The sequence below is a fragment of the Molossus molossus genome, unplaced genomic scaffold, assembly GCF_014108415.1.
Source record: "Molossus molossus isolate mMolMol1 unplaced genomic scaffold, mMolMol1.p scaffold_m16_p_13, whole genome shotgun sequence".
NCBI classification, from domain to species: Eukaryota; Metazoa; Chordata; class Mammalia; order Chiroptera; family Molossidae; genus Molossus; species Molossus molossus.
Genome location: NW_023425348.1, coordinates 57,166,927 through 57,181,608, shown reverse-complemented (window position 1 = coordinate 57,181,608; position 14,682 = coordinate 57,166,927). Strand labels below are relative to the sequence as shown.

Below are 14,682 nucleotides of genomic sequence, written 5' to 3'. Positions count from 1 at the left end.
GAGCTTTCAACCTTCTGTTGATTTCTGGCCTCACAGCGCTGTGGCTTTGCTGTGTTCCATGTGGTGTTCTTTCTGTTCATTTTTGTTTGCTTTGGTGTTGGCAATGCTGTTTCTACTTAGTTAAAATTAGACTACACCAGTGAGCTTGACAGCAGCTTTATATGTGGTTAGAGTTCTTGAGCAGCAATGTGGTTGTACAAACTTAGCTGACCCTGATTCCTGGAAGACAGTGATGTGAGACCATGCTTTGAAAATGAATACATGAAGCACATAGAGAGTCTTAGCAGTGGGATTGTTTTCTCATTTAGACCATTAACTTGTTAATTTTCTTACTGTGTATAAAGGTAGGTCTTTGGCTCTCCCCCTCTAGCTGAATTAATTATGTAGGAAGGATAAGGCCACCTACCTTTTTGAAGAATAATTCAGCAGAAAGACAAACAGCAAAATTCTTAATGACATATATTTTCCTTTCCCCAGTCAAATTTATATTAATAAAGTAAGTTGTTGAGATCGACTTGTCTCAGGTATTTCTTTTTCTTTTTCTTTTTATATCATCTTTTCTTTACTTCAAGGTATACTTACTTGATTGGTCATATTCATTAACATATGTTTAGTTAGTTAACTACTTTGCACTCTTCAGGGCTCTAGATTTACAAAGACAGACCTTATTCCCTAGCTGCAAAGGACATAATGGCAGGAGAACCAGAAAACAAAACCAAAAGCTGTAGTGTAGCATAGTGTGCTAACACTTGTCACAGTTACTGTAGGTGTGGTGGGAGCTCTGGCTTGCTGTTCTAAAACTGCATTAGCACTAAGAAGAAATTGCTGATTGCTTGAGTCTTGAAGTATTAGTAAGAAACAAATTAAGAATATAGAATTGGGAGGTCTTTCCCAGGAAGAAGGAATAGAATTTGTGACAACATGAGGGTACTTTTTGAAAAAAAAAAAAAAGAAAAAATCTTTTTATTGATTTTTTAGAGAGAGAGGAAGGGAGAGAGAGAAACATCGATGTGAGAGAGAAACATTGATCGGCACATCAATTGGCTGCCTCCTGTATGCCCTCCACTGGGGATTGAGCCCACAACCCTGGCATGTGCCCTGACCTGGAATCCAACCGGGACCACTTAGTCCATTGTACAATGCTCAATCCTCTGAGCCACACTGGCCGGGCAGATGGGAGTATTTTTATAGGAAGGAATTTATCATGTCAATTTACAAAAAAGAACAAAAAAACTAATTGTTCTTTCTAAATTATTGACTTCATGAAGCTTTCTTATCTTACTTGGTTTCCTTACTTATTCTTAGTAGGTCCTATGGTACATATGCTATTTTGAAGAGAAGAGTAATTTTAAAATTACATAAACTTGAAATCTGCCTGTCACCCTTTTGGAACACAGCAGCATATAAACTGTTATGGATTACTTGTTAGATGTATATGCATTCATGTAATAACCTAATGATATTTTTTGAGGTTGCTGAATTTTGGGAATAGAGTATTAAATTGGAAGGAAAAACTGCCTGAAAAGATTAGAGAGAACAATACCTTGAGCTCAAATAAGGTCAGAGATAATTCATAGTCTGATCAGCCAGAGTGGAAAACCTCATAATTCTTGGGGTATTGAGTGATGTACCCAGAAGGATTTTGTTTCAGTAGTGAGGCAAAATTAAAATTAGTCCTAGACTAAATGCTGTTCTGGTACTGTATAACAAAAAGGCTCAAACTTTTCAAATAACTGAATCTCAAAAGAAAACTCAAAATATTTGTAGGACTCCAAACTATCCAGAACCCATTAGATAAAAATTCAGTCCCCAATCATTCACTCAAAATTTACTAGGCATGTAAAGAAGCAGGAAAATATGACTCATAGTAGGAAAAAAACAACTAATAGAAACAGACCCAGAAACAACACAGATGATAAAATCAGTGAACACAGACTTTTAAACAATGATTGTACTGTATTCCATATGTTCAAGAAGCTAGAGGACAGACTGAATATGTTAAGTAGAGGCATGGAAGATGTAAAAAGATAAAACTAGAACTTCCAGAAATTAAATCTACAATGTCTGAGATTAATAGAAGTAAAGGATAACAAATTTCTAAATTTCATGAAAGCCATAAATGTGTACATCTAAGTAACTCAGCAAACCCTGAGCACAAGAAGTATGACGAATCCCTGGCCGGTTTGGCTCAGTGGATAGAACATTGGCCTATGCACTGAAGGGTCTTGGGTTAGATTCCTGGTCAAGGGCATGTACCTGGGTTGCAGGTTCAATCCCCAGCCCCACTCGAGGTATGTATAGGAGCAAACCGATTGATGTGTCTCTCTCACTTCTTTATCTCCCTTTCTCTCTCCTTTTCTCCCTCCCTCTACCTCTTTCGCTCCCTCCCTCTCTCCCTTCCACTCTCAAAAAAATTAATGGAAAAAATATCCTCAGGTGAGGATTAAAAAAAAGTATAAAGAAAATGACAACAAGGTATATTATCATGAAACTGTTTAAAACTCATGATAAAGAGAGAATCTGAAAAATGACAAGAGGAGCAAAGATAAGGATGCCAGCAGTCATCATAATTTCTCATAGTGGCCAAACCATAGTGGCACATCATCTTTTAAGTATTGCAAGAAAAAACTGTTGTCTAGAATTCAACACCCACCAAACATTTATTTCAAAAACGAAGGTTAGAAAAAGACTTTTCCCAGATATACAAAAGGCAAAAACATTCATTACCAACAGACCTGCATTACAAGAAATGTTGTAACAAGAAGAAAAATTATACCAAATGGAAATCTGGGTCTATACAAGGAAATGAAGAGCATCAGAAATGGTAATTATGTGGGCAAAAGTAAATTGCTTGTATTGTTATTTAAATCCCTTTAAAACATAATTGGGTGTTTAAAGCAAAAATAATAACAGTGTATTGTGAGGTAAAAGGTAATAAAAATAAAAAGGCAGAAGAGAGAAAATACTCTTGTAATAAGGTTCTTAAACTATACATGAAGTGGTATATCATTTGAATTAGATTGTGATAAGTGAAAATGTGTATTATAAACTCTAAAGCAATCATTAAAATAACAGTAGGTATGCAGTTCATTAGTCAACAGGAGAGATAAAATGGAATCATTAAAAAACGAACAGTTAACCTGAAAGAAGGCAGACAAAGGTTAAGTAGGACAAAGAACAAACATGATGGACAGGAAACAAATTTCAAGGTGACTCAACTATACCACCAATCACATTAAATGTAAATAGTGTGAACACTTTAATTGAAAGGCAGATATTATCAGATTGGATAAAAAATCAAGACCCTACCAAAAATCTACTTTAAATGTAAATACACAAATAGTTAAAAGTAAAAGGATGGGCTGAAACATGCCATGCCATTATTAGTGAAAAAACAGTAGGCCCTGGCTGGTGTGGCTCAGTTGGTTGAGTGTCGTCCTGTGCACTGAAAGGTCTCTAGTTCGATTCCCACTCAGGGCACATTGCTGGTTCATTCCCTGGTCGGGGTACGTGTGGAGGTAGCCAGTCGATGTTTCTCTCCCTCTATCTCTCTTCGAGTCTCTAAAAAGTTCAATAAAAACATAATTTTTAAAAACACAATTGAAATGGCTATATAAATATCAGACAAAGTAGATTTCATAGCAAAGGATATTATCAGGAATAAAGAGGATTATTTCATAATGATAAAGAGATTAATTCATCAAGAGAATGTAACAGTCCTAAAATTCATGTATCTAATAGCATCTTCAAAATTCTTGAAGCAAAATTTGAAAGAACAACAAAGTGGACATGTTTATACTTACAGTCAGGAACTTCAGCACCCCTTTCTCAGTAATTCATTGAGCAAGTAGAAGGAAAAGCGTAGTGATACATAGACGGCCTGAACAACACTGTTGAACAGCTTATCCTAACACATTTAGTGAACACTTCATCCAACAGTAACAGAATATACATTTTTTGAAGCGAGAGTGGGTCAGAAAAAAAAAGAAAAAAGTCATCCACATCAGAAAGTGTCATGAAACAAGTCTCAATAACTTTAAAGGGATTCTAATGAGACAGTGTATGTTTTTTGACCACAGTGGAATTAAATTGGAAATCAGTAAAAGAGATCTAGGAAATCTCCAGATATGGGGAAATTACATAATTCTAATTCTTGGTACAAATAAAAATCAGAAGGGAAATTACAAAGTACTGTAAACTGAAAGAAAATTAAAACAACATATCCAAATTTGTGGAAGCTACTAAAGAAGTATATAAAGAAGGTTATAGGACTAAATGCTTTTAAAAAAAATTTTTATTCCTCACCCGAGGATGTTTTTCTATTTATCATTAGATAGAGTGGGAGGGAGGGCGAGAGAGAGAGAGAGAGAGACAGGGAGAAACATTGATGTGATAGAGCCACGTGGACTGGCTTTCTCCCGCTAGACCTGACCAAGGCCAGGGATGAACCGCAACTGAGGTAGGTGCCCTTGACTGGAATTGAACCTGCGACTCATTGGTCAGCAAGCCGAAGCTCTAACCACTGAGCAAACCGGCCAGGGCAGGACTAAATGCTTTTATTAGGAAAGAAAGGTCTCAATGCAATGACTTTAGTTTCTACCTTAGAAACTAAAAGAAAAAGAGCAAATTAAAGTCATACTAATCAGAAGAAGGGAAATAATAGAGCTAAGAATGAAAAGCAGTGAAATAGAAAACAATAGAACATAAATAAAAATCCCAAACTGGTTTTTAGGAGGTCAAAGTGACAAATCTGGCTAGAATGGTAAAAAAGAGGACACAAATTACCAACATCAGTAATGGGAAAGATACCATCACTTCAGATGTTATAGATGAAATAGACATATTCTTTGAAAGGCACAAATTACCAAAGCTCACTCAAGAAAAAATGAATAACCCAAACAGTACTGTATCTATAAAATAAATTTTATTTGTTGTAAGAACCTTCCCTCAAACAAAACCACAAGCCTAGATGGATTCATTAGTGAATTATGTTAAATCAGTTTTACTGAAACTATTCCTGAAAATTGAAGAAGAGAGAATTCTTTCCAGTTCATATGGAGTAGCATTACTCTGATACCAAAGATGTAAGAAAACTACAGTCCAACATCTCTCATGAACATAGATGTAAAAATTCTTAATACATTTTTAATAAGCGGAATTCAGCAATATATGAAAAGGACAGTGTATCATCCCTCAAGTGGGGCTTATTCCAGGAATGCAGTGTTGGTTTAATATGTGAAAATGAATCAATATAATTCACTAAATTAACAGACTGAAAAGGAAAAAATCATATGATCTCAATAGGCACAGAAAAAAAACATTTGACAAAATCCAACATCCATTCCTGATAATACATGTTTTACAAATGGAATAGTAGGGAACTTTGTTAACGGAGGACAAGAGACATCTAATGTCAGTTAGCATAAGGTGTTTGGTAGTGTGGTTCAGGCCATTTCTATCACTGCTGATTTTCTTCCTACTTGCTCAATCAGTTATGAGAGAGGGGTGCTGAGATTTCTGAATATAAGTATGAATATGTCCATTTCTCTTTGTAGTTCTCTCCATTTTTGCTTCAAGGATTTTGAAGCTGTTATTAGGTACCTAAAACCCTACAACAAACAACATATTTTATGGTGAAAGACCAGATGCTTTGTCGCTATGATCAGAAACAGGTCAAAAGTACCTCTCACACCACTGATGTCATTGTGCTGGTGGCTCTAGGCAGTGAGGTAAGGCCAGAAAAAAAAGAAAAAAGGCATCCACGTCAGAAAGGAAGCAATAAAACTGTCTTTATTAGCAAGTGACATAGCTGTTTATGTAGAAAGGCCTATTACAAAAGAACACCTAGATAAATGAGTTTAGTGTTATTTCCTGGGTATAACACAAATATACAAAAGTTATCCTATTTTTGTAGAGAAAAATGGACATAATTGAAAAACCAGAAGAATGTGGTTCTCTGTGATGATAGGCTCCTAAACTTTCTTTTCTTTTTTCCCCCATATCTACTTTCTGACTTTTCTGCAAGTGTTTACTTTTGTGGCAATGGCAGCAATAAAAGGCTTATGTAAATGTAATATAGTTTAATAATTTTAGGCAAATATCATGATTCTGACCTTTTACATTTAAAATATATAAGGTATTCCATTCAATTCATGTTTTCTTATTCGGGCCTACCATCTTCCATGGTCTCAGCTATGACACCCTTCCTCACCTGCCTTCCTTTGCCTCCTGCTGTAAGGAAGGTGTTGTAAGGGTTTGTGACCCTATTTATTGTTCATTTTTGCCACATATTTGTTGAGTGTCTCCTGTGTACCAGGTACTAGGAAATGCAGAGATGAAAAGGACCCTGCGCCTCCTGAGGCGTGTCTTCTTCACCTCTACCCTCTTTCCTGGTTTGCTGTACCAGCCATTCTAGGCTTCGTTCAGTTCCAGAACTTGGAAGGCCATTCCCCACGGGGGCCCTCACTCACGGGTGCTTTTCCTTTGTCAAGGATACTGCCTCATCCCACCTCTGCCTACCTCCATATTTTTTATTTAGTTCTTAGTTTAAATATCACTTCCTCAGGGAAGCTTTCTCTGACCTGTTCCACAGGGTTATAGACTCTCAGAGCACCTCGTACTTTACCTTTCCAGAATGTATCACTGTTATATTCAGTACTCTTTGAGTAATCACTAGACTGAAATTGTGTTCCTTTCACAGTCTGTTCTTCCGAGTTCTGCAGTGTTGACTACAAAGTCTCTTGGTTCATCTGTGACAAACCATTTTGGCCTCTGGGTGGTTTAACAGTGCATTCTGTGTTCAAGGGTTAGATGAGGATCTAATTGTCATTGCAATACCTCAGACACAACTCTTGGAATTTCAGGTAACGCAGGAAGAAGGACAGCAGCTAGCACGACAGCTGAAGGTGACTTACATGGAGGCGTCCGCAAAGATTAGGATGAATGTAGATCAAGCTTTCCATGAGCTGGTCCGGGTTATAAGGTAAGCAGAACTCATTCTAGAAATTTGTTTTAATTTACCGAATTTGACAAGTAGTCACACTCTGCTTTTAAAAAACATTAACTGAAAAAAAACCCCATTGAATGTTTTTAGTAAGAAAGGAAATTGTATGTAGGAGTGATTCTGTTCTAGGGGTTAATGCACATGGTGTGTTAAAATTTTTAATTAAGTACATACTGTATTCTAGATACTTCCTACATATAAAACTTAATTTAATTATATTGAAGTAGAGAGTACACATAGGGATTTTGAAAAGAATTTGTGCAACTTCCAAAGGTGGTGATAGTATGAGGACAGTGATGACGGCAGCTAACATTAGAGAAGGAGTTTCTGGTAGATGGTGTGCTATGTGCTTTACATATAGTATTACATCTAATCCTCCTCACAACCCAGTAAGCTAAATACTTTCATTTATCCCTGCTCTCAGGTGAGGAAACAGGTACAGAGGGTTACATAACCTTTTGAAGTTTAGGCATATTAAGTGGCAGAACTGGGACTTAAATCCACATCTCTGATTCCTGAGCTCCTGGCTTTGCTTCTTACCCAGTTCCTCCCAGCGCAGAGGAAGCCCAGTAGTAGAGATTCAGTATCCCCCCAGGCCACGAAGTATGTCCAGACTACAAAGAGTCTTTCTGTTAGCTGGCCTAGGAGGCCCCCGTGGTTCAGAAAGTGTTAATGCGTTCCAGGAAGCTTGAGGTGATGGGTGAGGTCTGTTGGAGTTACTGTATATGTTTGTGTGTGGGAAAGATTGACTTGCTTTTGTAGGCAGGGTTTGATTTGGTCATTGTGGGTCTATGCCTGGCCCCTACTGTACCCTCTGCTCTCTAGACCTTCTGGGTTCTCTGCTAGTTGGACAGTTTGACAGGTAGGTGGAGTGGGCTCATGTTAATTGTGTATCTAAGCTGACTTTGACATCTGAACTATGGGCTTCTTGTAACTTTTAGCCCCTTGCTAGAACATTCTCTTCATGGAGGGTGAGGTCAAGATTATAATCTTTTGGGTTTTTTTTTTTTAACAGTTTGTTAAAAATTTGAGATCTGTTATTTTTTTAAACAAATACAGAGTCTGAATTTGTGAAATGAAAGTGTTCTGGAGATAGATGGTGGTGATAGTTGTATAACATGAATGTTTTGTTTTTTATCTTCACCCGAGAACATTTTTGCATTTATCTTCAGATAGAGTGGAAGGGAGAGAGGGAGGGAAAGAGAGAGAGAGAAACATTGATGTGAGAGAGACACATCGAGTGGTCGCCACCCACACAACTCAACTGGGACCAGGGACAAACTGCAACCAGGTACGTGCCTTTAGTGGGAACCAAACCCGGGTCTCTCTGGACCACAGGCCGATGCTCTAACTGCTGATCAAAACTGGCCAGGTCAACATGTTTTTAAATGCCATTGAACTGGACACCTAAAAATAATTAAGATGGTAAATTTTATGTTATATTCATTTTAATACACACAGAGGTAACTAGTGCTTCTTAAAATAATTTTTACTTTTGCCTTTTTGAAATATTTTGTCTTTGGATTTGATCCTCAGAATCTATATCCATAAATTAATCAGGAGTGAGGAGTGGGCAAAGGGACCTTTTTAATGCCAGGTACCATTAGGCATTTAAACATAGCAAGATCTTTAGTCCTCATAGCAACTGTAAAAGGTAGGTTTTTATTACCCTTTTTAAAACATCAAGGTTCAGAAAGGTCAACTAACTTGTCTAATACTGACTTACAGATAATAAGTGGTAGAGCATGGAGAAATACCTTATAAGGGTAATTTTATATTGTACTCTAGTGATGGATGTTTATTCTTTTATTTTTTTTATCGAGGACATTTTTCCATTTTTTGTTCAGATAGAGTGGGAGGAAGAGAGAGAGAAACATCGATGTGAAAGGGACATATCGAGTGGTTGCCACCTGCATGACCCATTCAGGGCCAGGGACAAACAGCAACTGGGTACGTGCCTTTAGTGGGAACCGAACCTGGGTCTCTCTGGACCACAGGCCGACACTCTAACCGCTGAGCCAAACCGGCCAGGGCATAGATGTTTATTCTTAAGTATTACCTTAGAATCATGGAATTTTAACTTAGGGGGGAAATTTAGAAGTACCAAGTTCAGCATCTCATCTGATTGAAGACTCAGCCATTAATGAAACTCAGATAGCCTGCTAAGGCTGGTGTCGAAACATTTGTGGGCACCCCTCCCCCAAATTTACTTTAATTCCTTAGTTGTAATTTAACATTGATAAGCATATGCACATACACTAGACTTATCCAAAAATTACCTGCATTTGTAATAATATATTACCAAGAAGGCAACTATATGTAGATTTTTCTGTCTTACAGGAAATTTCAAGAGCAGGAATGTCCTCCTTCACCAGAACCAACGCGGAAAGAAAAAGACAAGAAAGGCTGCCACTGTGTCATTTTCTAAGAATCCCTTCACTTTTAGCTACCAACTACCAGAAAAAGCCCTCGTCTTCCCTCTGTACGGTTCACGTCACATTGGTACCTTTCTAGCCTTAGACACGTGGTCACTGTGGTAGCCTTAGACCAAGAAGCTGGCCAATCCTTTCTGTGAAGCTAACCCTACGGTCATTTCAAGAAGATTTAAAGGAAACACTAAGGCTGCTTCAAAGATTACCTGATTATTTTAAAATATATATATCTGTATAAACAGACACATTCTTTTTTAAGGGCTTACATTTTAATAGGGATGAATCAGATTTGGAACCTAAGCTGTTTGCCAAGCTGAAGTCATAGGTTTTGAAATAACTTTTAACTTCTGGAATCATATTGCCTACTGTTACTCTAATAGAAACATAGGGGGTTTGTTAAATGTGAATTGTTGCCTATCTCTAAAACTCTCGATGTCCCCTTCGGTTACCTTAAATACACTGAACTGAATCCCCAGAAGTGAGACATCTCAGACCTTGACTGATGCTACAGCCTGTTTTCCAGTGGCCAAACTACCAAAATGCCTACTGTATTTATAAATTAAAAACTGCTTTAAAGCCTTTATTATTACTCCTACTCTTAAAATGGTAATATTCTATGTGGCCAAATATTTGGACTCATTCTGGACTTAGGCATTTCTTTGGTCTTAGTTTTCTAATTTCACTCTTTTCACAACCATATTGAGAGTAAAAATAAAGAATTTATGTCTGTCTTCCTATTTAATCTTTCTGGATAAGGGGTTCAAAAAAACTAAAACTGTTTTTGTTTATAATATAAAATATGGAATTGATCTTTCCAAGGTCAGAGATGATTAATGTTTTTGCTATATACTTTTATACATTATTTTCTTATCAAACTAGTTAACAAGTATTTTTATATGTTTGTAAGCAACTATGCTTTCACAGCATACCTTGTGTATATGTAAAGATAAGTATTTAATTCTCACTGTTCACTTTTAACTGACAAAGAAAAAAGTGGAAACTACAGAAACTGTAGTAGAACTTTACTTGCTGTTCTGGTCCTGGTTGTACCGACCTCTGGCCAGTCACACAGCTACTCGAGAAACCTTCCCAGTAGAGTACAACGGGATGAGGACATGACATAATTTTCAACATCCCTATTAGATATTGACTGTATATCAAGTAGTACGTGTAAAACTTTACATTGACAATTAGTATAACTGTGGATGGCTTCTGATTTTTGTTTTTAATTCTGTGGATTGTGTTTAAACAATTCAAAAGTATGTTCCTGATTTTGAGATACTAAGTGGTATTGCACAGTTGTCACTTTATTGAACGTGTACAACAGTCCCATGAGGTTTATAAAGCATACCCTTGTATAGCTTCAGGTGCTGGAATTAAAATTGATTTGTTATCACAAGATGCTGCTTGGTGACTTGTTATTTGGGTGGTTTGTTCAAGGAGTGAGTGCTGGAGGAAACTTACTTTAATAGCTCTAAGCCTTTTCCCAGCAATTCTTGTGGGGTTTGGATCTGAAAATCAGTATCGGTCATTTAGTTAGGTGGACTTGAAGTGAAATGACTGGTTCTTAGTGATGTCTTGAATATTTCCGTAAGTCGGTTTTTCCCAAACTTCTTCTATGAAGTGCTCCTGACAAAGGACCCCAACTGTATGGGAGAAAGGATGAAGCCTAAAACAAATGATGCAAAGCACATGGATTTATTTGAATGTTAGTTAAAATTATTGGCCAGTAAGATACCCCACTTATCCTGTGGCTTTAGGTATGATAGCACTATTATATATCCTTATCAGTTGGGAAAATTTTTTATTTATCATGGGTAACTTCAGATGCCAAGAGTCTGTCTACATACTATCCAGATTTAATGGGAATCCTTTCATTTTATTCTGAATAGATGACTTGTAGCAAAGCAGGCAGTTAAATTTTGTTATCTCTGTTTACTTCTTTTTTTTCCCCTCTGTGCTTCACTTGGGATACATTTTACTGCTATCTCTTGAAGTTCCTAACCTTTTCTTTTGCAGTTGTTTAATCTGCCATTAATCCCATCCAATGAATTTTTCATTTCATACCTTTTTTCTTCTGGGTTCTTTCTCATATCTCTGTTTTTCTCCTCATTATGTTTATATATTTCTCTTACTCAGCCTCTCTCAACTGGGTTCCCAGAGAATTGAGTCTAATGCCTTATCTGTTGCATGTAATATATTAACTTCTCTTCTGTGCATCTAGAATATTACTAGCTGTATACCACCCTTAGGAGATTTGAGAAAAGAGTCACTAAAATAACTTTCTGTAGAGCTTCTCTTGCTGCTTTGACTATTTGAACATGGTTATAAACAGCTGTTGTAACTTCCTTGCCCTGCTGATCCCATCATCTCTATAATTATTGCATCTGTTCTGTTGACTAATTTTCCTCTAGTTATGGGTCACATTTTCTTTCTTTTATCCATGTCTACTAAGTTTTGTTTAGATGCTGGGCAGTGTATATTTTACATTGTTGGGTGTCTAGATTTTGTCGTATTAATCTCAAGATTATTGGGCTTTGTTCTGGCATTTGGTTAGGTTAATTTACTGGCAATTCAGTTTGATCCTTTTAAGGCTTGTTTTTTAAACATTTTCATGCAGTCTCAAGTAGCTTTTTCCCCGGGATAGTTTATCTCCACTAATAGGTATGGTCCATTTGGGGTCTCTATTGAGTTCCCTGAATAATGAATGAGGACTCTCCAATTTGGCTAGTGGGAACTAAAATAATTTTCAGCCCCATGTGACCTCTGGGGACCATTCTATTCACGGCTCTTGGGTCATTCTTTGCTCAGCTAACTGGAGTTTCACTCTATACACGTATATCTTTTTTTTTTTTTTTCTTTATTGATCTTTTAGAGAGAGAGAGAGTAAGGGAGAGGGAGAGAGAGAGATAGAAACATTGATGAGAGAGCACATTGATTAGCCGCCTCCCACATGCCCACAACCTGGGCATATGCCCTGATTGGGAATCGAACCAGCAACCTCCTGGTGCATGGGTAGACACTGAACCATTGAGCCATACCAGCCGGACTGTACACGTATATCTTAATGTTCAGCAAAGACTCACTGACCCTATGCATACTTTTGGAGTTCTTTTTCTGTGCAGCCTTCTCCTTTCCAGATCTTGGTCCTGCAACTTTCAGCTGACTCAAACCCCTGGTCTCCAGTGTCTTTCTTCTCAGCTCAGGGACACATTTGTGCCCTGCTTAGAATTCCCATCCCTCTGCAGTTGGGTGCACCTCTAGGCAGAGAGCCAGGGCAGTTTTAAGGCTTACCTATTTGTTTCTCTTCCATCAGGTGTATAATGTCTGGAAACAGTTGTTTCACATATTTACTCCAGTTTTTTGATTATCTAAGGCAGGAGGGCAAATCCAGTTCCTGTTAATCTGTGGTTGAAAGCTGAAGTCTCTCCTCTTTGGTTTCCATTATACAGACAGAGGTACCTTGTAGCCCTCCTAGTCTGTGGCTTGAGGGGTTGGCAAACCTTTTCTGTAAAGGGTCAGATAGTAAATGTCATCTCGGACATTGTGGACCATATGGTCTCTATACCATTGTATCACCGAGCAGCCATAAATGGTATATAAATGAGTGAATGAATGAATGTGGTTATGTTCCAATAAAACTCTATTTGTGGACACTGAAATTTATATTTTACATCATTTCCATATGTCATGAAATAATAATCTTTGGAATTAAAAAAATTTATTTAAGATTGTAAAAACCATTCTGTATAAACACAAATGGCAGATTTGATCTACGGGCCATGGTTTGCTAGTCCTGCTCTTGAGCACATATAGTGTTTGAGGTTAGAGTTCTAACTTTAAAATCGCTTATGTTTATATATCCTCAAATTTTTTCAAATAGGATTTCCTGAATTGACAGTCATGAAGTTCTGTCCCAGGAATTTTCTCCCTATGTTGTTTGTTTAAGGATTTAAAATATTTTAGAGCTGGACATTATGCCTCATTGACATACCTCTTACATTGATGAATCTTTAAATTTGGGGCTTTCGAGTTTTATAATATAAATTGTTTCCTTTATCATTAGACTTTTAAAAATTTGATGTGACGGGGTTGTGTATACTTAAACTGTAGCCTGTTCCTCTTCTAACTTTTCATCACCACTTATTCTCATTTATTTCTTCTCCCATTCCTATACATAATGACCCCATTGAACAGGTGGCTGGCAGGTAAATAGGAGCAGGTGATGGCAAAGAAGTTCCTTTCAGTTGACCACTTACAAATATATAACCAGTGACTGCTTATAAAGTTTCAGAGTGCATTTTAGAAAACTGGTATTTCAGTTTAAATAGATTTCTTTTTTATTTTATCCTTACCCGAGGACATTTTTTGTTGTTGTTGTTGCATTTATCTTCAGATAAGAGTGGGTGCAAGAGAGAGAGAGAAGCATCGATGTGAGAGAGACACATAAAGTGGCTGCCACCCACACGACCCCAACTGGGGCCGGGGACAAACTGCAACCGAGGTACGTGCCCTTAGCAGGAACCAAACACGGGACACTGTGGTCTGCAGGCTGATGCTCTAACCGCTGAGCCAAACTGACCAGGGCTAAACAGATTTCTTTTTTTCTTATTTATTTATTTGTTTATTTATTTATTTATTTATTTTTAACTTATCTTTATTGTTGTATTACAGATGTTCCTTATTTTCCCCCGCATTGACCCCCTCCTCCCCATTCCCGCCCCTCTCCTGCCTTTCCTCACACTGTTGTCTTTGTCCATTGGTTATGCATATATACATATAAGTTCTTTGGTTTATTTCTTCCCATCCCCCAAGCCCCCTTCCCTTTGAGGTTTGTCAGTCTAACAACCAATTTGTACTTCTTTTTTTTTTTTTATCCTCACCCAAGGAAATTTTTCCTTTTTTTTTTTTGTTCAGATAGAGTGGGAGGGAGAGCGAGGAAGATGAGAGAGAGAGAGAAACATCGATGTGAAAGGGACACATCGAGTGGCTGCCACCCGCACAACCAACCAGGGCTGGGGACAAACTGCAACCGAGGTACGTGCCCTTAGCGGGAACCGAACCCGGGTCTCTCTGGACCGCAGGCCAACGCTCTAACCGCTGAGCCAAACTGGCCAGGGCCAATTTGTACTTCTTAATCCCTTCACCTTTTTCACCCATTCCTCCAACCCCTCTCCCATCTGGCAACCAACAAAATTTCTCTGTATCTATGAGAATGTTTCTGTTCTGCTTGTTCATTTTGTCGAT

At 37.6% G+C, this 14,682-nt stretch overlaps 1 protein-coding gene across 1 annotated transcript in view; it reads left to right on the top strand.

Moving 5' to 3' along the window:
- Positions 1–10,836, top strand: part of RRAS2 (RAS related 2) — a 76,480-nt gene extending 65,644 nt beyond the window's left edge. The window contains exons 5-6 of the mRNA XM_036258673.1: positions 6,864–6,982; positions 9,344–10,836. Of these exons, the coding sequence (XP_036114566.1) occupies positions 6,864–6,982; positions 9,344–9,431 (207 nt within the window). The 3' untranslated portion in view covers positions 9,432–10,836. The remainder of the gene's footprint in view (positions 1–6,863; positions 6,983–9,343) is intronic.
- Positions 10,837–14,682: the final 3,846 nt, after the last annotated feature.